Genomic DNA, 24,403 nt, shown 5'->3' with positions numbered 1-24,403 from the left:
CCCCCCGGCCCGGCCCGCCCCAAGCCCCTCCTCCGTTCCTCCCTACTCCGGGTCTCCCGCTACCAACTCGGCCTCCGCCTCCCGCCGGACCCCTCCACAGCTCCTCGCCCTGCGCCTCTGGATGCTTTTCGCGGGACCGCCGGGCCTGGAGCTGTCCGCCGCGTGGTGCTGAATCCCCGGGCGCTCCCGCTCTGCGCTGGAGCAGGTGCCTTGAGGCCCCTTCCACCCCAGAGTCAGACTGCATCCCAGAGTGAAGCGGAAAAAGGGCACAAGGCATGGGGTTGGGAAGGTCACTGATTCCGAGAGGTGCTCACGGTGCAGTTTACCATTTTCGAGAGCAGAGGAGCTGGCCCTAGGGTCCCAGGGTGGTCCCGGGATAGGTAAAAGGGCACATGGGAGATAGGTGGAGTGCTTAACCTGCTGCCACAAGTCTGTCCCTGTCCTCACATCCATTTGCCGCACCCAGAGACTGCAGCTCAGTCCACATGCCAGGCCTGAGGTGGGGGCATGTGTCTTCAGCTTCAAGTAAGAGCTGGGGCCTGAGTCACTAGGAGGAAAAGATTAGAAGGAAAAGACTAGGTGGTGGTTGGGGGTGCTCGGAGGAGGATGAGGCGTCCCTTTCCTTCCTGCAGATGATCTTTAAAGCTACTACCTGCCCCCCGCCCTCCTCTAATCCCCACTCCCATGTACAAAGGGTATTTATGGCAGATACATCGACCTGTGGGGGTGGGGGTGGGGCTGCAAGGCCAGGGACTAGGGTCAACCCTAAGGGACATGCTGGGGCCGACAGGGGGATCAGGAAAGGGAGGGGGCTGGGGAAAGCCTCCTGGAATTGGCTGCTGCGTAGGAGGGAGTGAGAGCTGGAGCCTAAGGAGAGGGAGGACAGCTCTGAGAGGATGCTCTTGACTCCTCCCTCCCACAGCAGGATGGGGATGGACACCCCTGCATAGGGGGTGGTGGATAAGCTGTAGTGCCAGACTGTGCTGAGGGATTTGGGGAGAGGGCCTGCACCCAGATCTAGCCCCAGAGTCTATGCTATCTGCCACCAACATGTACATACACTTTTAAGTGCTAAGGGACACAGCATCCCTACACATTCCTCTGGCACTGCCCTTTCTTCCACAGGTGTCAGTGGAACTAAGGTCAGCTCAGACACATGCTAATGAACATGCCAAGCCCAGGCCCCTCAGGCACACAGATCCACATATGCATATGGCAGTTGGAGCAGGGGGGATCGCCAAGAACAGCCTTTTGCACTGTACACAGAAATCCCATGTCCCACTGCTCTGGAAAGAACACAGCTTTGAAACAAAACAGACACATCAAACCCAAACAAACCCAATTACTAATGGAAGAGAAGGTGGCAACGGGATGAGGGTTCAGAACTGTCAGACAAGGCTGGAGAGACAGACATGCTGTCCTTCCAGTTCCCGCTCTGCAACCGGCTGCTCTTGCCCTCTCTGGGTAGCTCAGAACAACTGCTCCCTGGGGTAGGTGGCAATGGGACAGGTCCCTGGAGCAGACGGGTTGATGTCAGGAGGTTACTCAGGTGAGAGGAGCCGCACAGCAACCCCAGCCACACTCCCAACCCACTCACCAAGGCAGCCTCATAAAAGACACAGGTATGGCTATGCACAGCACCAGGCAGAAGCCCATTACATGGCCCACAGCAAGTGAGCTGCACAGTCCCACTGCAGCACACAGACATGCAGTTACACACACAGCTATGCAGCCACCACTCCCAGCTGTGTGTGCAGACAAGCACATACACCCAGCCTTACACGCTTAGCTCTATATGTGGATGTGGCCACATGCATAGCAATATACATACACACATAATCACATACATCTATACAAGTAGATGCAGCCATAATACATAGCTGTACATGTGGCCACTCCCTGAAGCACATGTGGACATGCCCACACACACATCTGTACACATGGACACACAGCTGTACACATGGACATGGCCACACAACCATAAGAGAACATATGGACACATGGCCACATAAATAGCTGTACACATGGACATGTCCACACATACAGTTGTAATACACTGCTACACAGATCCATAGCTTTATATATGGACAGACATACAACAAAAGAGTTTTAACACATGAACACACAACCTTATACACAGCTGTTCATAGACACACACAAATAGCTGTATATGGACAAAGCCTCCATAGAGATGCTCCTAGCTAGCCAGCCACACACACCCCTATAATATAACCACATACAGTTAGACACACAAAGCACAGCAACACACACACATAGCCACATAGCCATCCACACAAATACAGTCATGCCCAGCCATGATCATATCCTGATATTCACTCGGGCACAGCCTCACCTAAGAACGCCACCAGCAGCCCCATCAGAGGTTACACAGAGCTGAACCCAAGTGCATGTATGCACATGCACACACACAGGTACATAGGCACTGGCAGGCAAGCAAAGATGCCCTCACCTGCTGGGGAGGTCCCAGCATGAGCACAGGCACACTCCAGCCACAGACACAAAGGCATTCCTTGGAAGCAGACAAAGGCAGGTTGTGAACTCTCTACCCCTGAGCTCCAGAGGGCACCCTGTGCTCAGCACTCACACCCCTTGCTTTGCTCCACCTCCTCTCCAGCAGTCTGGGGGATCCCCTAGGGATGCTGCAATGGAGGGGCAGCTGTCCATTGAAGTCACAGAGCAAGAAGCTGGGAGCTTCCAACACCCCCCTCCCCCCACCTCAGGGTACCTGGCCATGTTCCTTCCTCTCCTTGTGCTTGGGGGGGCTCCTGTCCACTCCCAACCTACCAGCACAGGATTTCCCAAGGTAGAACTAGCCAAAAAATGCACAGCCCAAATCCAGGTGAAACAAGAAAATCATTTGCTTTATTCAGGGTCCTGGAAGCTCCAATGTGAGCCTGAAAAAAAAACAAAACAGGGGCAGCAGCCCTGGGGGCTGGTGCAGAAAACAGTCCCTGGCTCCTTTGGCCCTGGGAGCCAAAAGGGCAGTGAGGAGAGGCTTAGCTAGAGGCCTGGGGTGGGGGATGTCAGGTCCCCCAGACACTCCCAGCCCTGGCCTGGGCCAGGAGGTGAAGGAAGAAAAGGGCTGGAGAGTGCTCAGTTCCTTAGCAACTGCACCACAGGAGGGTGCAGGCCATGGGTTACTCCTTGCCCTTCTCAGGGATACTGGGCTTCTGTGGCCACTTGGTGGCCCCCAGGGGCTCAGTCTCAGGGGCCAGCTGTGGCTCTCCCAAGGGCCCCTCGCCCTCCAGATCCAGCTCCTCAAAGGATGAGCCACTGGCACCCGACTCGCTGTAGCTGTGCTCGCTGCGGGTGTCACCATCATCCCAGCCATGGCTGCTGGCCCCAGGGGACAGTGTGGCAACTGAAGTCTCACGGCTTCCGGGGCTCACCTCCAGGCTTATAGAACTCGTTTCACTCATTGTGTCAGCTCCTGTGGCCAGGATAAGGGAGCATAGGTTAGCCAGGATTGCCCCTGTCACCTCCTCCTGGGAGAAGGCAGAGGCTCTACCACCGGCTCGGCAATGGCAACTCAACATACACGGTCCACTCATGAATAATATAGCCACTCCTGGCTCAGGAGGCTCATTCCAGCTGCCCTCTGCCCTCTGCCCTAACTAGGGCTGCACTGATGCAGAGGGAGAGAAAAGTGGGGGAGGGAAGGAGAGGGGAGAGCAGCCAGCTGTGCACTCTTCTCCCTACCCTGAATTAGCCTCAGCTCCCTGCACTCCCACAAAGCCTACTGTCCTCTCCCCCACATCCATTAAGGGCCACTCAGCCCCAGGGTGAGGAGCTGAGGGTAGAACAAAGAGACCCAAGTAGAATCCCCTCCATCCCCCACCCATTTCAGGCTTGGAGAGAGACCTGTCCAGGGCCAGCTACAAAACATTGTTGCATAAGGCATGAGAACTAAGAATGGACCAAGATGCCTACTCTCCAGCCCCCCTCCACCATGCAGGGCTCCCCAAGGAGCAGCCATATCCGGGAAGTCAGCTGGACCCTGCCTCTGGCCCATGTTGTGTCCCCTCTTGAGGAGGAGGCTAAACAAAAGTAGGATGGAGAAATCCTGAGATATACTCCACCAGTTGCAAGGAAGGTGCTGGGATGAAGCATTTTAAGGGCTTTCTCCCCTATGCCTGCATCAACCCAGAGGAACTCATATCCACCCCACCCCCAACCACTGTGCTTCCTAAGCCACAGGGCAGGAGAAGGGGACCATGAAAGCACTCTGCTGGTGTCTGGGGAGCCCCAAAACTGTTGGCTGAACCGAGGACCTAGACCTCTTCTAGCCTGCTCCTCCTACCTCCGATACATCCTCCAAGCAAGCAGCCCCTTCATTTGCCCTGTCCAGGAGCAATCCCTCAGTTCATCTCCCCAGATCAGAGGTACTAAATGCAGTTGGGAGGTGGCAAGGAGCAACAAAGAGCTCATGCTCACTGTGTGCAGGAATCCAAATTGAGAGAAGGCTGATAGGCCACCTTGCCTGTGTGAGGGGAAAAAGGGCAGCTGTCAAACACCACAGAAAGTGAGGGGTGGGCCGGCTTCCCTAGCTCCTGTCTCCACAGTGATGGAGCCCTGAGCCAGGAACAGCTGGGAACTGCGTGGCATTTGGACTTGGCCTGGAGCTTTCTTTGGCCTGGAGCCTAGGTTGGGGTGGGAGGGGATTTAGGGTGTGCTCCCACAGTCCACTTGACCCCCAGAAGATGCCCTCTGGGCCCTGACAGGTGAAGTGAGCCCTGAAAGTGCCAGGCTTCTGGCCCAGGGCCCTCCTATTGCTGGGGCCCCAGGCATAGTTTCCAAGGTGGAGGCATGCAAGTGGAACGGAGTGGGAGTCCAGGCTGAGCTTTAAGCTATGGGTGGTTCCCTCTGACACTGACGCAGGATTCCAGCCCCTCACTTGCTCCTTAAGTAATGATCAGTGCCCCAGGAGCTACAGGCCTGAAAGGAACAAAGGAGGGGGATAGTTTCTTCCTGGCCCATTAAACTGCCATGTTCTGTCTGCCCGCCCACCCACCCATTGGCTCTCTTGAGACCCTGTTTTGGGACCTGCCTACTTCCCAGCCAGCTACCTCCTCCCTCCCAGCTCCCGGGCCAGGAGTGACCAGGAAGGAGCCCAGGGTGCCTCCCAGGGAGCAGCATGCTGGGATGAAGACAGCCCCTGGGGACATATGGACACCTCTGGCAAAGAAGCCTGAGGCAAGGAAGTGGCATATCTACAGCCCCAGCAAAGTCTACACAGAAAGAATTCCCACAGTCCTGAGCCTGTATCCCTGGGGAGAGGACACCAGGCAAGAAAGGGCGGTATCTAAATCCCCAGGGCTACTGGGGTGGGGGATGTGAAGCCATCAACTTCACCCCAGTCCCTCCCTCTCCCTCTGCCCACAGCCAGTGCAAGATCAAATATTCATCACCTCTCTGGAGCTAAATAATACATCAATGTAATAACAGGCACAAGGCAGCTAATCACCCCCTTTCACCTCCCAGCCCAAGCCAGAGCCTCAGCAGGGAGGCAGGCAGGGACAGGCCAACCTTTGGGCAGCCAGGCACCTACCATGTACCCACCACACACTGCTGTGTAAGTGGCATGCACCTGGTGGGTGGACACCCAGAGTCTGCCCTGGGTGTCAGGACAGGCCCTGTCAGAGGTGGGCAGACCCCTCATCTCCCACACCAGGGATTGGGCGGGCAGGCTGGTGGGGAGGAGGACAGAGTGAGGAGCTGGGGGGTGTGGGAGCTGCGGCTGCAGCCAGCTGTAGCAGGTGCCAAGTAGTCCTTCAACACCCAGCCAGGCAGTGTTTGGGAGAGAAGGAAGTTGGGTGGATGGGCCAAGGAGGGGGAGGCAGACAGCAGAGGGAGGTTGCAAGAAGGTCAAGGTGCTCCTCCTTCCTGCCTTGAGGGCTGCCTGGGCCTGCTGACCTTGTGCCACGTCCTGTGCCCACAGTAGGGGCACTGAAGAGTGTCTGCCAGGCACTACCAAGCAGAAGGGAGCAGTACCCCATGGAGGTAATTAAGTGGCAGATGAAGTTAACTGTATTGGACACAGGCCCCTAGGGAGTAGAGACTGCCTCCCAGTACTCTCCCCACAAGCCCCTGCCAACACGTCTCTCTAGGGTGACCTTGGCTGTTAAAGACTGGATGGGCAGAGACAGTCTCCTAAAGAAGGATAGGAAGAGGGACAGTCCCTCTCCCCATAGCCCAGTACTACTCCTAGAAGTCATGGACTTCCAGAGCCACACAAGACTTCATCAGGATGGCCAAGTATTGGGCCCCACTGGGACCACTTGAGATATTACCAGCCGACCCCCATGCCCCTAGGGACAGGATCACAAGAGGTAATAGCAGGTGGGTGGGCTGAGAGCAGGTAGACAGCCTGCTGACCTGGACCTCGGGCATCAAGGCTGCCAGCAGGTGTAGGGCACGCTCAGGTAGAAGAGGCAGGGGATCTGGCTCACCCCTGCATGCTCCCTAGTTGCATTTTGACAGGGAGAAAAGCAGCTGGCTCTGGGTGGGGCCCCATACTGAGGGACAGGAGAACACCTTGTTCCCCTCCTTACCTTCCAGATCCAGTGCCAATCTTACTTCCTGAGGAGCCCCACCCAAGCGATTCCTTTCCTGAGCAGCCTCATCCCCCTCCCATGAGCATCCAGCTGTCTGTGATCTGTGTTTCCAAGGGTACTCCTGTGGCATCTGAAGGGAATCCAGGCAGGGTCTTTGTATCTGTGTTGCCAGGGTTAATGGGTGTGAATCCACAGCTACATAAATCCACGTGTCTGCAAACAGGCAACTCTGCATGTGGATCCTAGGGTAGGTGGATCTCCTTCCTCCCTCTGCCAAGCATAGCCTGACACCCACAGTGCCAACCTAGACAGGGAGGAGCCTCCTCAACCATGCCCCTGGACATCCAGAAGAGGGGGCTCCAGGCAGGGCCTCACTCTCATTCCCCCCCACCCCTTCCATACCTGTGCCATCCATTTGGGCGTCACTGGCCTCCAAAAGCCCCCGGCATTTCCGCTCTGTCTCCTTCACCTCAGGCACATAGAAGTCTCCCTGCCGTGCCAGTGGGCACATGAAATAGATCTGGTCTTGCTGGTAGATCTCCAGCCGAGGGTGGGCACACAGCTTCCGCTCCTAGCCAGAGTGGCAAAAGGTGGAATAAGCCCTACCAGGTCCCTGACCCACTTGCTCCTGGGTGGCCCCTGAGGAGGTTCAGCCTCCTCCTGAGGCCCAGGGCTGGGGTAGGCAGGTGGAGAAACAAACGCAGCTATCAGTGTGTTTAGAGATGGGAGGTGCTGGGAATGTGGATTCATGAGATGTCTATTGCCTGAGCCAGTCCCCCACCCCAATCTCTTCCAAGTTCCAAACCCCTTCTGAGGTAGGCACATGCAGAATACCCTGACAGCAGGCCCCACACCAGGATGCAGTGGTCTCAGAACACAGGAGTCCTTAGAACAACACCCTAGGGCAGGTGCTAAAAGAACGCAGGAGCCTGGCACTGCTAATCCTATGTGTCTGTCTGGGACCAAAAGACTGTTCCAGAAGGCACTGGTCTCACAGAACCATGAAACTTAGCACCCCTGGATCACCCCAGGACAGGGACCCCATGAACTATAGCCCCAGGCACCCAAGCCAAGGTCGGATCTGTCAGACTTTCCTTTCCAGGATGCCCTGACCTCCTCTCCACCCTAGACAATGCTGACTGACCCACAGATATCAAGAGAGTCCAGGGCCCCTGCCCCTACGGACATGTTACCACAGACCCTGAACAGGGTGCTCCAGGCAGCTAAACCCTGCTCCCACTCCCATTCCCCTGCTAGTTCAGGTCCAAGTCAACCTCTGAGACTATCAGATGTGGTCTCACACTTTCTCACACCTGGACCTAGGGTTTCAGCAGAGGAGGAAGAGGAGCAGACCCTGGGCTGGAGGGGCAGGCAGGACAAGTAGGTATAGCACAGGACATTACCCAGTGAGCTAAAGTAGCAGTTGTTAGGGCCCCAAGTCCTGACAGGTACTCCACTCCCCTCTGCCTGGACACATCCCCAACTACGCATGGAAGGGGGCACAGGCACATGCCAGAGCTGCCCTGAGGCAGGCAGGAACAATCAGAACAGGGGTCAAGTGCCTCTCGCTCAGAACCCCCAACCCTTTCCTGCAATAGAGCACAATTACCCACTAAGATGACTGCGAGGCCCCTGCCCTGTCACAGCTCGCCCGCCAACCTTCACAACACAGCTATTTATAGCACCCGCCCGGCTCTCTCCAAGAGCTCTGAAATGAGCTTTCCACTTAGCAGTAATGAGAGACTTATTGCCTGGTGGGGAGAAGCCACTCTAGGACTCCACTTGTCAGCCTGCCTGGCCAACCCTAGGGCCAACCCTCCTCCAAATAAAGCAAGTGAACAGCAGTAAAAACAAGCCCACAGAAGAAAAAGGAAAGGAGGAGTAAGCCTGAAAGGCTTATCAGCTAGGACCCTCAGTAGCCAGCTGGAGGGAGGGTGCATCTAGGAAGCCATGTGGGAGGTGATGGCCTGGCCCAGGTCTAGCTGCGGCTCAGCCTCTAAATCCACAGGTGACCCAGGCAGAGCTTTTCATCCCAAGTTTCCATGTGCTCAACTGCAGAGCGGAAAACCCTACCCCTGATGCTTCCAAGGTCAGTGAAACAAAGTCATTATTTTTAATAGTTTCAGTCCAATCTTGTTTGCCAACCTGGGTGCACTCCAAGCCTCCTCCATCTCATGAGTCCACATTTCCAACTCCTCCCATCTCTAATCATACCGATGGCTGCCTTTGCTTCTCTACCTGCCCACCCCAGCCCTGGTACTCAGGAGGAGGCTGAACAAGAACATGATGTAAGGAAGCTGGAGCTACCAGGCTCTGGGGGCCCTCAAATGCCAACACTTAGAGGCAGCATCTGCCGAACCTTAGCCTCACTCAGCAAACTAGACCAGGTCATCGAGGCCAGGGAGCCTCCCTGAAAAAGGTCCAGGTCCTTCCCTGGTAGCCAGAAGGAAGAAAAGTGTCCCCGAATCCAGTCAGGGCATGTCCTTCACCAGTATCCTCCTGCTCTGAGTATTTGAAGGGTCCAAAGGGAAGCCATGAGTGGCCATTGGCTATCTCAAGAGCTACAGACAGCTAGCTTTTGAGGATGTTCCCAGAGACTGAAGCCTGTGTCCACCCAGAGATGCCAGGGACAATGGGGACCCTACCCCAACCCCTGCCAACACTAAGCCCACCTCACTAGCTTCCCTTCTGGAGGAGCTTGGCAGTAGTAGCGATGATAAAAGGGAGTAGTGTTCTTTCTACCCTCTCTTCTAGGTTGGGCATCAGGGTGGGCAGCACCAGGCACCTACCCTGTGCCACCTGCTCTGCCAGCCCCCTCATTGGCAGGCGGGAGGCAGCTCTGTGGCTGCTCTGCGCATCTGCCTCCTCCAGAGAGCTGGGCTCTGAAGTTGCCTGGCTGTGGACAACCCCGTTGCCATGGAAACTGCATCCTCCATCCTCACAGTCGCCTTCATCTCAAAGCCATCAGGGAGAACAGAGGAACGGGGAGATGGAGGATGGAGGGAAAACTGTGGCCCAGCTACACAACCCTTCCTTCCTTGCCAGGCCCTCCCTCCTCACAGCATGCCACACAGGGAGCACTAACTGCCCAAGCCTGCCTTCAGGCCCCTGGCAGGGCAGCCTCTGACCCAAACCCAGCCTGGTCCTACCCCCTGCCACCTGGGAACCCCTGGCCCTCCCTACTGGAGGGAGGCAGGGAGCTAATTAAAATCCCATTGACTGCTCAGCCCCATATCATTATAGTACATACTGAGCCCTGTCAAAATTCAGACTCAGGAGCAGAGAAGGGACAGGAAGAAGGCAAAGGGATGAACTTTCAAGCCAGGCACATAGGCAGGGAAAGGGCTTATAGCCGCTCCCGCAACCCTTCCTGGGAGACCCCTCTCTCTTCCATGCTCTGCCCACTAAGCAAGAATGAGTCTAGTGGAGGCTGAGGTTGGAGGATGAGGGAGCAGGAATAGCCATATGCCCTGTCCCTGAGTGATCAGGCAAAGAGAACAAGCTCTTTTCCTGCCAGGTGCAACCTCTGAAGGAGGAGAGGGTGGCCATGGCTGGCTCTCAGGTCCTCACTGCAGAGCAAGAGCTATGGCCTGGGCAGCATGTCTATGAGCTGGTAAATATTGGAAAAATCACTGGAGGAAGGCAAGGCAAGCTGCCTCTCCCCAGCTAGCCCCAGGGAGCCCTTGGAGAGTAGACTGCCAATGGCCAAGAACATCAGCTCAATTCCATACCACCTCTATGCTGGGACTGCTGGAAAAAGGCGACTGGATGGGTCTGGAGTCCTCATATTCCTGGGCACAAATCCTTCCACAGCCCAGACAACCAGAGGTGCTGTAGGGACAAGGGTACCTGCGCTGGCCACTGAAGCCACTGGCCATCTGACAAGCCCACAACCCATAGCAGCTTACTCCCATACAGACTCAAGCAAACCATAAGGCCACTCTCCAAGGTTGGAGAGATGCAGACATCCATAGTGCTCTCCACTTAACAGGAAGAAGTCAGGGAATTGTGCCAAGGTGCTTCCAGGAACTGCTGGACACTGGATTCAGGAGTTCCAATTCTTCAGACACATGTCTAGGCCTTCCCTCCCACCTGGGTCTTCCACAAGCAGAAACAAGGAGGGGACAGAGGACACCACCCACGATGTAGGAATTTCTAGGAAACCTCAGTCACTGGCACTTACACCCTTCCCCACCCTCCCCTGCACCAATACCAGCTCACTCACCAGGGATGCTGGTGGACAAGGGAAAGAGCAGCTCACCCACCTTACACGAGGCTTTTACAGTGCCACTGCCTCAGCTATCGGCAGAACATAGCACACACACATTCCTCAGCTCAGGCTGAGCATATCTCGGGATGAGGGGGCGCGGAAGCATTCAGCCCACTCAGCTCAGGTCCCACAAAGGGGCCAGCCTGGTACGCTAGGCTGATGTTATCCCACAGGACTCATGGTGCCTCTCCTGGCAGGTCTTTCTGAATTAGAGGAGAGGGAGGACGGAGGTAAGACAGAGCACCTGAACTATCCTCATTTAGTGTTTTGCTCTCAGAACATCAGCCTGTGCCCTGGCTTCAGCTAGGGGTGAAGAGGGATAGAAGACAGAAGAGGTCAGGCCCAGACTGGAGGCTGAGGGTGGATTCTACCTCCAGCCTGCCCAGAATCTGGGCTTGCTCAGAGCTAGGTGGCCACAAATGCCCAGAAGGAGGAGGCATGGATACAGGCCAAGGACTGGGTGGGCCACACATCTCCTAGCTCTAGGCCCAAAAAGGGATGAGATCTGCCCAATGCATCCCCTCCCCATCGCAGCTCCTTACCTCCTGCCTCACTGGGGTGAGGGGCACTGGGCCTCCCTGTTAACCCTGAGCCGTCCAATCCTACTCCATCCCTCTGGGCCAGTCTGGATAGCCAGGAGGACACACATGCAGCAAGCAGCTGTTGCATCCTATCCGAGGTGGTGACTTCACTGGGAGAAGTGATGCATGCTCATTTTTAATTACACAGACACCACCATGCACCCGTCGGCACACAGCCCCCATGCAAGTATGGGCTCAGACCCTGGAGGCCCCTCAGGCAACCGATCTGCATCTTGCAAGCAAAGTGCCTGGGGGGAGGCACAGCAGGGAGGCTGAGGCTAGAATGTAGCACATTGTTATTATTCTGTCCTAACCTCCTTCAACTTCCCTCTCCTTGGCTTCCTCTCATCCCCACCAGGCCTCACAGCAGCCCCTAGCCCAGAACCTAAACCTGCCTGTGGGGTGCTCTGGGAGACCTGCTATGCTAGCAGGAAGAGCTTGCAGAAGGACTGGTGAGTACCCTCTTCCCTCCCCACTCATAGTAGGAGGGCCCAAAGCCCTAAAAATATCAGGCAAAGGAGACAGGGAGTGAAACAGGATTGCCATGAAGGGGAAAGAAGGTCCCAGGCTCAGAAGCCCAGAGCTTTGGCTTAGCTATTGACAAGTGGGTGGCTCTCCTCTAAGCCTCAATTTCCCCAACTATGAAATAGAAGGATTAGAACAGATGATCCCAAAAGAAGTGAGGAACTGGAAAGAATGGATAAAAACATCATTATTTAAAAATAAGGGAATTGTTTGCTTGGAAAACCTAAAAAGAATCAATAGAGGGACTACCACAAACATTAAGACACAAAGTTAACTAAAGTATGGCCCATTTTTCTGTGCACCAGTCAGCCAATTAGCAAATATAATGGAAGCAAGAGATGAAGGCCCTCTTGGGGTGAGGTCTAACCCTGGGCTGGTCTGGGAGTCTTCCGGAAAGGCAGGGGATGGCAGAGGAACCAGGCAGGCAGGGCCAGGCCTGGGTGGGAGCCTGGAGAAGACTGCAGAAGGGGGAAGGGATGAGGGAGAGTGGGGCGGGGCAGGGGGTGCTGTGCCTGGCACCCCAGCCTGCTGTGCCTGCTGCTGCCGCTGCCTGAAGACTTTTCATTTTCACCTCAGAGCCGGCAGCCTGCCACACAATTTACACCTCTGCTCATCTCCCTGGCACTTCCCAGGCCCTGGCTTCCTCGGCGATCCATGGAGGGCGGGGCCAGGCAGCAGTCAGGCACCAGAGTGGGCTGGGGGACTGAGGAGCAGGCGAAGGATGATTCCCTCTGAGTAGGTACATAGGACACAGTCTCTCAAACACCCTAGTGCCCTGATGGACTGGAAAGGCACTCATCCTACAGCCTTCCTCAGCTTTTCCTTTCTCCAGGGCCCAGATAGCCATTATACAACCTCAGCTCAGCCCTGCTCTGGCCTTCTTGGCCCCTCTTAGGTCAGGACCAGAAGGCCGGGGAGCATGGGAATGAGTAACCTATGGGAAGCTCAGCTAGAGCATTGGGTGGGTCAGCCCCAAGACCCCACCATTCTCCCTTACAAATCTGGGAGGGGAGCCATGGCCTCCCAGATGATACCTCTACCATCATAGGCTCCATAAACCACCCCCTCTCCAAGATCCAGTCACTCTTTGCAGAGTCTGTGCAGTCAAGGACCTTGAGCCCTGTCCTGCTTACAAGCTGACAAAAATGTTGCTGACTGATTATCCAGCAGCAGGAAGGCTGCTCAGTGCAGATGGAGCCATGAGGCCAAGCACCTGGGAGCCAGAGGAGTCAAGAAGTGCCAGAGGGGAAGGACAAGTGGGCAAGTGGGGATGGAGAGGAGACAGGGGACAGAAGGGAGAGAGGAGAAGGCCCTGAGTTTCTTATCTCCACTGGCACCTCTGACATCCTCTCCACTCCTCAGGAAAGGAGCCTTAGGTTTCCTGTCTGCATAACTAAACAGCTAGCCTCTCCTTATCTGAGGGCTCTGCTAAAGGGCAGACTTGTTCTGCTGGGGAGGGGGAAGGGGACAATTTCCCTCCTTGGAACCTCTACCTTCTCCTTAGTTATGAATCTCAAGTGTTCTGGAGAAGAGCAACAGAATTCTTCCCTGGTAAGTCAGTCCCATCTGCCTGGGGGTGATGGCCCAACCCCACAGCACCATCCAGACAAGCCTCAGCCCCCAGGGTCCTGCAGGGCTGCCAAGCTATGAGCTGGTATTTCGAGAGCGGTGGCTCCCACGCCACCCCAGCAAAGGCTGGCTTTGTGCTTTCAGTCCTGGGGGAGGGGAGGAAGGAAGGGTAAAGCCAGAGAGGCTGAGGAGCAGGTCCCAGTGCCTAGTCCAACAGAGTGAGAAGACTGGCCTCCTGTGGGTCCTCCCACAACTCAATACCCAGGGGGAAGCTCCCTAAGGGGAGCAAGGGAAGCCAAGCCCTGGCACACAGGAGGGTCTCCTCTCAGCCTGTGGGAATCCAGGAGTGAAGAGTCACTACTATTCTCAGCTAACTTCTGTTACCCTCATTCACAGTTTGGCTATGGATCCAGGTCTTCCTCCGCATCTTCCAGTGCTCAAGAATCTTGTTCTGAAGCCCAGCCTAGACACTGTCATTCATCTGCTCAGACACCATCAGTGGCTCCCTAGGCCTGCAGAACGCAGGCAAACTTCTTGGGCCCAAACTCTTGCTCCTACCCTGCACTCCAACCTCACTGGATACACAAGTCATGCCTGCCACCAAATCAGTGCCCCTGCCTGACCTGCCTTCCCACTTGGAGAACACTGCCCATTCTTCCAGGCTCAGCCCAAATGCCACCACCCCACAAAGCTTATTTTGTCTTTCCCAGAGAATCCATCCCAGCCCTCCCCTAGGCATTGTTAAGCTCTGTGGCTGGGGGAGATGGAGGAGGAAAGAGGTCCTGGCGCTGCTGAGTACCCTCCTCCCTGTGCCAGAGCAGGCCAATTAGCAGATGGCAGCACTGGTAGGTGAACTGGCCCTGGAGACCCAGTGAGGGAAGACTGGGAATGGAGCTGCCTCTACCTCACTGAGGGTGAGGATGTGAGGCCCAATAAGGCACATGTGACAGCTGCTTCCTGTGCCCAGAGCAGCTGCCAAGGCTTCCCTTAATGAGCGCCTGCTGGGCAAATGGGCAGACAGGCTCTTCCTGTCCTTTGCCTCTGGCTTCCCCAGCAGTCTTCCAGACTGGCAGCCTCAGCCCCCAACTCTGACCACCAGGGCTGGAGACAGAGGGTCAAATGGATGTTGGGCCACAGTACTGCCATCCCAGGCCCACCCTGGGGCACCATCCCAAGTGTATCCCAAATTCATGACAAGTCCTCAGCTTCTCAGTCCCAGCCCCACTCATGCACAGGACAGTGGCAAATGGCATGTAACCATCGTAATAATCCTCAGCATAGTGGATCAGCCACTGCTTCATCCCTTGACCTTGGGTAACCTCCTCTCCTTAGGCCTTAGTCTCCCCGTTTGTAAAACAATGGGAATGCTGGCTTTGATTAGGACCCTATGACTGCCTCCTAGCTCATTCCCCTGTGCCAAGAACAATACCACACAAAAGAGGGCTCAGTAAATGACTGCTAAGTGATGGAAATGAGGTACCAAATGGGCCTCCCTTATTAAAAATAAAGCTTGGAACCCTCTCATGTTAGCTCAGCAAAGGTGATAGGCAGAAAGAGGCAGATGAACACAGATTCCACATTCCTGTTGAGGCTCCCTCACCTGGATTCCCACTGCCACGGCCCTGTTGCTCCCCATGGGTATTCTGGACCCAGTGCGGACTCAGAGCCAACCACTGACTCCCTCAGAGTGGCCGAGGCAGGCTAAGAGGACAACAAGAGGGTTCTGAGCCTACTAGATAGAACCCAGGCTCTGACCAGGCTGCTGCAAGCTTCTGCCCATCCCAACAGGCTAACCCACTTCTGCGGACACCCTGCTGGGGCCCTAATAGTTAGATGCCAGCTGGCTGCCCCATGGCACTGCCATGCTATCACCCACCACTTGGGAGCTCAGTCACCACTGCCCCAGAGAGACCTCCAACTTGCAGCCCCCTAAGGCTCCCCTCCAGGTCTAGCTTCCAATCAGTCATGCTCGCCCAGAAATAATGGCCTCTTCTGGGGAGCTGCCACCCCCTACCTGCACAAAGGATGGGCCCTGCTGCCTTCCAGCTCTACTAACACTGCAGTTGCCACAGCATCCTCAGGATCTGAAACAGACATGCAGTTGGTCAGGGGTAGAGGGGGCATCTGCCCAGTGGTATACTTCATTCAGTACAGAGGTTTTTCAAGCCAGTTGAGCCTCAGAAGCCCTCTTCCAAACAAAAGCTTAGGATATCATCTGGTTTGTAAAACCAACAGGAAAAACAACTCCAGCTGATGCAGGTAAGGGTCCAAATGCAGCCCCCACCCCAGGCTGTTGGTCACAGGGCACCTCAGCAGAGCAGTCTGAGAACTATGGTCTGGGGTCCCTGCCCCCTTTAAACCCCTGGTAGGGCAACCCCAGTCAACTCAGCTGTCCTAGAACTCTGCCACCAAGGTTCCCCTCACAGGCTCACTATATCCCATCAATAACCCCTCCCCCTCCTTCTCTCCATTTCTATGCAGAAAAGGCCAATGTCTAACCTTCAAGGCCTGCCTACACTCCCCAGCCAAACAGCCACCACATGGACGATGCCCTGTGTCTCCCTAAATTTGGGAGAAAACACTCAAACCATTTTTACAAAGATCCTCCCAAGAAAACTCCCAGAAATCAGAGACCCTGGGGAAGGTGGTTAAGGGAGAAGATTCTGGACCATGCCAGGAGGGAAGTCAGGCACAGGGGGCTTGGCTGGGCCAGTCTAACACCCTCAATGATCTCCCCTGCCAACTGCAACAGACATGAGCCAAGTACTATGCTAGGGACCTTTCACACACAATCCCACACACGGGATGCCCAGGCCCAACATTCAGTCTTGGTCTGCTCTATGTGCCCGAAAGCCTTCCCTGGACACTCATTAAGACTGATTCTACCCTGCCGTGAATTTAGGGGCCTCTGCCCATTGCTCTGGTCTCACATCTAGGCCCCATCTCTTCTGCAGGCCTGCAATTTCAAGGAAGCTCAGTTCCTTCCTGCAGCTGCCAGAAGATGCCCCCTTCCTGGGACTCAAGGAGTAATCTTCCCCTGCCCTGGAGGCCACTTCCTTGGATTCCAGCGGAGCAGCCTGAAAAAGCTGGAGCATCTTCCATATAGAGTGATGGTCACCCAGGACCCAGGGATCCCTCACACTCATACCATCCCAGAATACTCAGCCTGGAGGACCCCAGTAGTTTATGTGGAAAAAGGCAGAGGTTCAGCCCCTTATAGCTCAGTCTCCCAAGCTGGGGAAGGCTGGTCAGAGAGCCAGAGGCTGTGACACACCACAAAACTCAAAGCAATCCCTAGAGAGGCCCCACAAAAGTTTCCCTTTGGGCTCCTTGCAGTGACCCCCAGGTCCCTTGCTGTTCCATGAGACCAATCCTGCCCCAGACTCAAGCACATCTGCAATTGCCAAGATAGCAGCTGCTCTCCACCTCCCCAACCCAAAGCTCTGAGACCCACTCATCCCTGACCCTCATTCCAGCCTCTGGGGAGGCAGGTGAGCCTGCCAAGCCCTTTCTGCCCTCCTCCTGGCAGCAGGGTTCCTAGCCTCCCTCACCTCTCCTGAAACAGCAAGCTGACGGCTGCTGTCATTTCATCTGAAGAACCTTCACAGCAGTCCCAGATCCAGAGAGAAAAGGAAGAGCAAGCACACACACGCACACACAAGCATACACAGTTAAAGGCAGCCAGCTGTTGGAGCTGGTAGAGTCAGAAGTGCCCAGAGTCTCATTAGTAGCCTCCTTCCTCTGATCCCAGGGCAGTGAGGAAGAAGACAGGCTGAGAGGGAGCCTTATACTCTCCTCTCGCTGTCTCCTGGGCTGAGAGGCACAGGGCCACTCCTTGTACACTGCAGGCTGTAACCAGCAAACAGAGCCAGTCTCTTCCTCATCTCTCCCCTGGCTTTGTTCTCCAGGATACAAAGTCAGGGAAAACACAAGGGCAGAGGCGACCCCCATCTCCTGCCACCACAACAAGCTGAGGACCTTAAGCTATGCCTCCTCTGTGGGCAGCCTGGCCTCTTTCTCCCAGTTGGCAGCCAAGCCTCACAGACACCTCTAGGAGAAGCCCCTTGCTCTCCCTTGTACCCCTGGCTTCCTCATCCCAGCCCCCACCCCAGGAGAACTGAGTCCAGAGCACAGCTGACAGGCTCCCACAGGAGGGGAAGAAAAAAGGAAGGGCTTTCATCAAAGAGGTGACGTCAAAACCAGGCAACTTGTGAAGCTGTCAGGGGCCGGGAAATTTGGACAAAGGTGTCTAAAAATAAACCCCTGAAGCCAGGAAAAGGCTTTGGTGGCTGAGTTGCTCGCCACCACACCACATGTCATGTGCCCTGTTCTGAGGTCTAGAACCCAGGAAGTCTCATCCCAGGGGGTGCTCCTCCAGACTGGCTCTTGAGGTTGAGGATGGTACAGACAGGACCAGAGATACCGCAAACCAGCCCTTCCTTGAGTGAAATGAAGGACCACACCCCCAACCCCAAGGTGGCATGCAGAGCTGGCCTAAGGCACTGATGTCTCCCTTGCTGCACTCCTCACCAGCCGGCTCTCCCACCTCCAGCCCAACCCCAACCCTCAAGCACATCCCCCTCAGCACCCTTTCTGGCCGCCACCCTTTGGCTCACAAAGGAAACTTGCCTCTGTCCTACCTGTGCCCCCACCCTCCCACCACAACAGCCTTCCTGTTTCTAGGTCTTCTCAGCCCTGTTTCTTCAGCCCTATCCTTGACCACCAAGGCCACAGCTGGGGATCCAGGGCTTTACTTATTCATTCCCCAGCACTAACACCAGACTCACACCACCTTACCCAGGACCTGTCTCAGGTCCCATTTCTATCACCAGTGCCCTGTCCCTTGCCCAAAGCTGCTCTAGAAAACGAAGTCGCAATGCTCCTCCAAAAGCACCAAGCTCTCACTCAAGCTGACTCTCTTACCCCGTTCCCTGACCTCAGCCACACTGGCCAGGCCCTCTGCATAGCCCTTGCTGCCACAGGCTGTTCACTGACTGCCTGGTTCCACAAAGGCCAGCAGGCCCAGGGCAGCCTCCCAGGTCAATGCTGTCAACAGGGTGATGTCCCCAAACATAACCACCAGCCCGGCCCTCTCTGAACTCCAGACTCTACACATCTCCACATTCCCACTCATATGTCTCTAAGGCAGCGCCACTGACACAGCCCACAGAGCTGGTCTTTCCCCAAAACCAGGTCTTCCCTCAGTTCCCCACATCTCAATGAAAAGCATCACTATGAACCCACCTGCCCAGTCCGGAAGGAAGCAGAGCCCTCTGGGACTCCTCCCACATCCTCCCCTCCCCCAAAAGCCAATATACCCAAAGACCATCAGTTCTACCCCAAAACACATTGTAAATCTCCACCCTTGTCTGCATCTCTACTGCCACTGGCCCAGCCCACAGTGCTGCCATTCACATTGGCATTCACGACAGCCTCCTAAAGCACCTTCACCTAGTCCAGTCTCACCCTGCCTGGGGATGGGACAGCCCATCTTGTATACATGTGGCTCTGATCGTCTTACTTTCCTGGTTGGAACACTGCAGTGACATCCCACTGCATTTATATCAAACTTGTACTACTCATCCTGCTCCACTTACAACGTTCTTGCCTCTTCTCCAAAGGCTCTTCTAGGACTCTGCCTTGAGGTTTCTTCATCCAAGAGGCTGTCCCTGACCACTCTGTCCAAGTTGGTTCCCCGACTTTTCTCACCATATTCTTTCCTAGCACGTGTCCCATTTTTGTCTGGCAATTATTACCTATCTTCATCACCTCACTGCAAAAGCTTATTTCACATAACAACATTTCACATCATGCCCAGCACAGCACCTGGCACACAGACACTCAATAAAGTTAAATTAATAAATAAATAATCACTTCCAAGCCCAAACTGGGGTCATTTCCCAGGTTTACAACATGTTTAGAAGAGGAGAGATGTACAACAGAGCAAATTTTTAAAATCTCTGTAGACAGAGGCCCCCGTCAGGCCTCCTGGTGGCTGGCTCTCCTCCGTCATCCAGGCAGGCTGGGCTGCCAGCATTGCCCAATGACCAAGTCAGAAAGTAAAGGAGACAGAGCCTGCCATTGCTGCTCCAGTCCTGTGCTCAGCGAGCAGATGCATAAGCCCATGCAGAGGCAGGGCCAGGGCAACACATGGATGCCTGGGGCCTACCCAGCCACTAGGAGCCTCAGGCCTCCAGAAGGATGGGGACAAGGTGGGCCTATCCATCCATCTGAGCCAGAGTGCAGGCTGAGCACTAAAGACGTGTCTGGTCAAAGCCACAGCCGAACTGATGAGGCCACATATCTCAACAAGCTCTCCATGTTCTTGGGAGACACTCTGGCCCCGATAAGTTCTAGGTCATTTGAAAGGGATGCCAACAGACTCTGCCCATCTTCCTAGCTCCACAGGCACCTGCTCCATAAAGGCCCCACAGTGCTGCTCTCCCAGAACCATCTCTTCCTCTCATCTTGGGCAGTTCTCCCCAGTTCCCACCTAAGGGACCTGGCTACCCCGACACACACACCAGTCCTGTGCCTCACCTTGATGTAGGTGTCCAATGCAGGATGGACACGGCGGGTAGCCAGCCAGATGGATAGGGCAGTGGTGTACGGGAAGGTGGCTGTCACCACGTGGCTGGGTGCCGGGAAGGAGAATACCTTGAAGCCAAATTTCTGGTAGAGGTGGATGAGCTCAGGGGAGGGTGACTCCTCACCTTCACTCAGAATACTGCCTACTGCACAGCGGCACTTCTCAGGGAGCACCTGGGGAGGCAGAGCAGGGATGTCAGAGTTGGGCAAAGGAAAGAGGTCCTCAGACCTTCTGCCTCAGCTCAGGCCATGCAGCCCCAGATACCAGGATGGAGCTGGCTATTTTCCTGCTGGAACCCATCTGTGGCCCCTGCCTATATGGTATCCTGTTATAGGACTTTCATCCACCCCTTCATTTACTCCTTCAACAAACATGCCACGCCCCATGCTGGAGACCCGTGAGTCATGGTGAGGAATCAGACTTGGTCTCTGCCCGCTAGAAGCCCAGGAGAGGAAAAGACAGTGAGGACCTCTGAACCATCGCCCTCCACACAGCCCACCTGAGGGGGGCCCCCACTCTCCCAGGGCCATTGGCAGGACTGCAGGCGAGCTGATGCTGGGGCCTGGATCCAGCACAGCCCTATTAGCTAACTACCCTCTTACCTCTGGAGGAGAGCAGGCTTCCCTGGCAGAGAAATTATGGCAAGCAAGGAAGCAAAACTGTGGAGTAGGTAAAAAGAAAAGAGCCCAGAGCCCTTAAGTGTCATGCCCCAGGAAAGCAAGAGTGCATGCACGTGTGTGCATGTGCGTGTGCATGCCTGAGCACAGGTTAAAGAGGACAGGGTAAGAACGTGGCACCTGGCTGTGGAGGGGCTATGGGAAGTGCTGGTCAGGACGTGGGATCATGTGCAACTCTGGGTTACTGATGTTAATTCTGCAGGGAATCCTCCTAGTCCCTCGGGTAGAGCCAGCCACCATCACCAAGGCCTCCAGACCTCTCCTCCAACCCATGCCCCATCCCGGACTTGCCCCACTTTTCCAGTCCCTTCCTGGCTAAGCCAGAGACTGCTCATTCCCCTCCAAGTCTCTCCTGGACCCCTACTGCCTGCACTCCTGACTCCCCTCCCCACCTAATCTCCCTCCCCTGGCTCCCAGAAACCCCAGCCAGGTGGGGCTCTTAGGTGAGCCTCCAACACTTTCTAGGACTGACCAAAGGCCTGCAAGTCCCAGCACTCACTGTCCTCCTGGCATCAGAGGGCCCTAGTTCGTCTTACCTTCTGCTACCTATTTCCCATGTCAGCTTTCTTGCCACCTAAGTCTGTACCAGCCCTGAGGGTGGGCCTCCAGGGGAATGTGTTCCTGAATCCAGAAGACTCACCACAGATCTTGTGTTCTCAATCCCAGGTTTCACTTGATCTGAAGCCTCCTTTCTCCTACTACTTCCACTTACTCCTCTCCCCAGCCCACCTTCCCAGCACTGTGAAGTCATTATTACCTGTGCTTGCCTCTGCACTCCCATTACAGCCCTTTCCAAGCCCTGACAGCAATCTTCTGAGGGTTTCTTGGCCCTGATAGGTCCCCTCTACTCTGGCCAACCTAGCCCTGCCTTAGAGTCACACTTTGCCTAGGACTTCGGCACCTATTTCAGGCTCTCACCTCTGAGCAAACCCCAGGCATCACGCCCAGCTCTCCGTGGCACTGGTTCCCTTGCTGTCCCCTTTGAATCCTATGGCATCAACCCTGGCTCAGAGTTTTAGTGGCAGGCAATATCGTGCAGTGGTCAAAACCACAGCTGGAGAGAGGCAGGCCAAGGTGTGAATCTTGGGTTGTGTGATCCTGGACCAGTTCCTTGGCTTTTTGGAGCCCAGTTCCTTGATATCTACTAACAGAACTGTCATAGTAAATGAGATACTTCATGAGGGTTTATCCCAAGTCCAGCACTCAACAAGTGCTCCATAATTGTTGTTAGTTATTAGTAGTTGTGATACAGTCCACCCAAATGCCCATCCACCCAAACCTCTGAATGCAGCTCCTTCCCGCCCATCCTTCAGGTTCAAATGCCCGCTTGGGGAGCCTTTCAAGGTGGCTCGGTGGCATCCCCCTCCTCCCCCAACACTCCCCAACCCCCAATATTTTGCTGTAAACTTTCTTGCCCACATCAAGTCTACCTGGCAACACAGTTACTTCTCTTGACTTGAAGCTCCTCCCACCCCACCCAGGCAGAGGCACAGATCACTGTAGTACCACCTTTCGTCTCTAGATGGTGGAACTGCCCCACTCATGCCCCAACACTTGATACTAGCCAGATAGGCAAGAAGTTCTGGCAGGTGGACAGATCAAGGGACAGTACCTGCCACAAATTCATGTCCCCAATCCCAGCAACCTATGCTGTACATCCAATATAGGTTAAGTGGAGAAATGGGTAGAAGGTTACTTATCTCTCCTCTCTGCCCCTTGGCCTGCCTGGGTTTGGGTCCCCGGGTCTTTCCTGAATCACTTCAGCAGCTTTCATGGGGCTCCCAGCTCAATTCCCTCTTCGGTCCCCCAAAGACACCGGAACACATGAACACCCTGCTTAGAATCTCTCAATGGTTCCCAATTCACATCTAGAATGAAACTAAATGCACATGCCCAGCATGCAAGGCTGTTGCTTAGAGTGGCCCATACAACACTGCCCAGATTTGTCCACACACTCACTTTGCACTCCCTTTCTGTAGCCCCAGGCCCCAGTAGGGGCCAGAGCCCAGACGGGCAGGCACCCACTGAGTATCTGCGTGGCAGAGGGAGGGACAGATCCAGGCTCTGGCCAAGCCTGCCTTGCCAGCCTCCTCACCCGCCACACCCCCGCACATGCCCACATGGAACTATTTGCAGCTCCCCAACAGGCCACGTCCTCTCATGCTTCCTGCCTTTGCGTAAGCTACTTCCTCTGCCTGAAATGTCCTTCTTCACCCTATTCCAGTGTCCCTTCTGCCTGGGAAACTCCTGCCCATCCTGTAAGATTCAACTCAACCCTCCTCCTCAAAGCCTTCTGTTGTTCCCCACCAAGCAGCCCCTCCTCTCTGATCCCAAATACTGAGTAAACCAAAGTTTCATGCTGCACTGTAACTGATGGCCTCCCCATCTGTGCCCCCACTTCAGGCTTCTAGGCAGAAGGGTCTAGGATCTTGCGCACACAGAGAATTCTTGGGGCATGATCAGTGATAGTACATGCATACACACACCTGCACACACAGGCCCTGAACCATGAGCAAACCTCTCCCTCCACCTGGAGAAAGGGAGGAGCTCCTGTCACAGTGGAGGGAGGTAGCTAACAAGACAGGGTTCCCAGGATCCTGGAGATGTGTGGAGCATAGGGGCTCTCTTCCTGCCTGAGCAACACCCCAATTCCACAGGTGAGGACAATTCCTGCCCCCTCTCCTGCCCTGGCCAGTGGCTAAGATGCAGCCTAAGAGATCTCTCAGCAAGCCCACCACCTGCTAAGCAGCCCTGTGTCAAGCTGGAGCCAGGAAGCAGCCGAACCAGGCACCAGAAAGGAGATGGGACAGACCCTAAGATAATCCAATGAGTGGCAAGTCTGGTCCAATAGAAGAGAAGGCTTCCTTAGCCTCCCAGGAAAGCCCAGACTCTCCTTCAGGGGAACAGCCTACTAAGGTTGTCAAGGGCTCAGAAGGTAGAGATCCCTAATGGCAAGAGACCCCATTCATCTTGGGTCAATGAAACATCCTTATTTGAGCTTAACCTTGAGATGTAGGCCAGGGCCTCCTAGTTCTACCTGCCCGCTCCCTTTGCTCCCAGTATCAGCCATTTCTCTGGGTACCTGTGCCCAGAAAAAAGAGCTGGACCGGAACTAGCACCAGCAAGGAACCATACCAGGGAGACAGAGCAGTGGCTAGACCCACCACCACTTTGGGTAAAGGCAACCTCACCCAGGATCTGCCCTTGAAGCAAGAGTACCAGGAAAGAGACAGGGGCATGCCAGGCCCCAGAGCATCTCCTTTGGACTGTGAAGCCTCCTGAGTCCTAGCATTGTAAGAAGAGGACAGTCTGCTTAGAACCTGAAGCTTCCATGTATGAGCTGGTCCAAAGGCTGGTCCCCGGCTCCTTCTAACCCTGTTGTGTGAGACCATAGTGAAGAGAGCCATCTCAGGGCCCCTGCCTGGCCAAGACTTCACTGAGTCTGGACACTGGACAAGACTGATATCTTCCAGTATCCAGTAAAAAGAAATGGTGTCAGCTGGCCCGGACCAAACTGGGCTATTGGGTTCAGTAGAACTGGCCAGCCCAGGCTCACAACCTGCAAAACCTGACAGGGACAGCTACACCATCTGCCAACCCCAGACCCAGAAGGCTGC

At 55.1% G+C, this 24,403-nt stretch overlaps 1 protein-coding gene across 2 annotated transcripts in view; it reads right to left on the bottom strand.

Moving 5' to 3' along the window:
- Nucleotides 1-2,855: 2,855 nt before the first annotated feature.
- The window catches only part of TEX264 (testis expressed 264), a 31,090-nt gene continuing 9,542 nt past the window's right edge, over nucleotides 2,856-24,403 (bottom strand). For both annotated transcript variants that reach the window (XM_008568126.1, XM_008568127.1), the window contains exons 4-6: nucleotides 20,061-20,282; nucleotides 6,978-7,146; nucleotides 2,856-3,451 (exon numbers count right to left, since the gene is read on the bottom strand). In XM_008568126.1, coding sequence (XP_008566348.1) covers nucleotides 3,159-3,451; nucleotides 6,978-7,146; nucleotides 20,061-20,282 — 684 coding nt within the window. In that variant the 3' untranslated portion in view covers nucleotides 2,856-3,158. The remainder of the gene's footprint in view (nucleotides 3,452-6,977; nucleotides 7,147-20,060; nucleotides 20,283-24,403) is intronic.

The sequence above is a fragment of the Galeopterus variegatus genome, unplaced genomic scaffold, assembly GCF_000696425.1.
Source record: "Galeopterus variegatus unplaced genomic scaffold, G_variegatus-3.0.2 Scaffold376, whole genome shotgun sequence".
Taxonomy (NCBI): domain Eukaryota; kingdom Metazoa; phylum Chordata; class Mammalia; order Dermoptera; family Cynocephalidae; genus Galeopterus; species Galeopterus variegatus.
The sequence above is the reverse complement of the archived record's forward strand: the minus strand, read 5'-3'. Positions and strand labels throughout refer to the sequence as shown.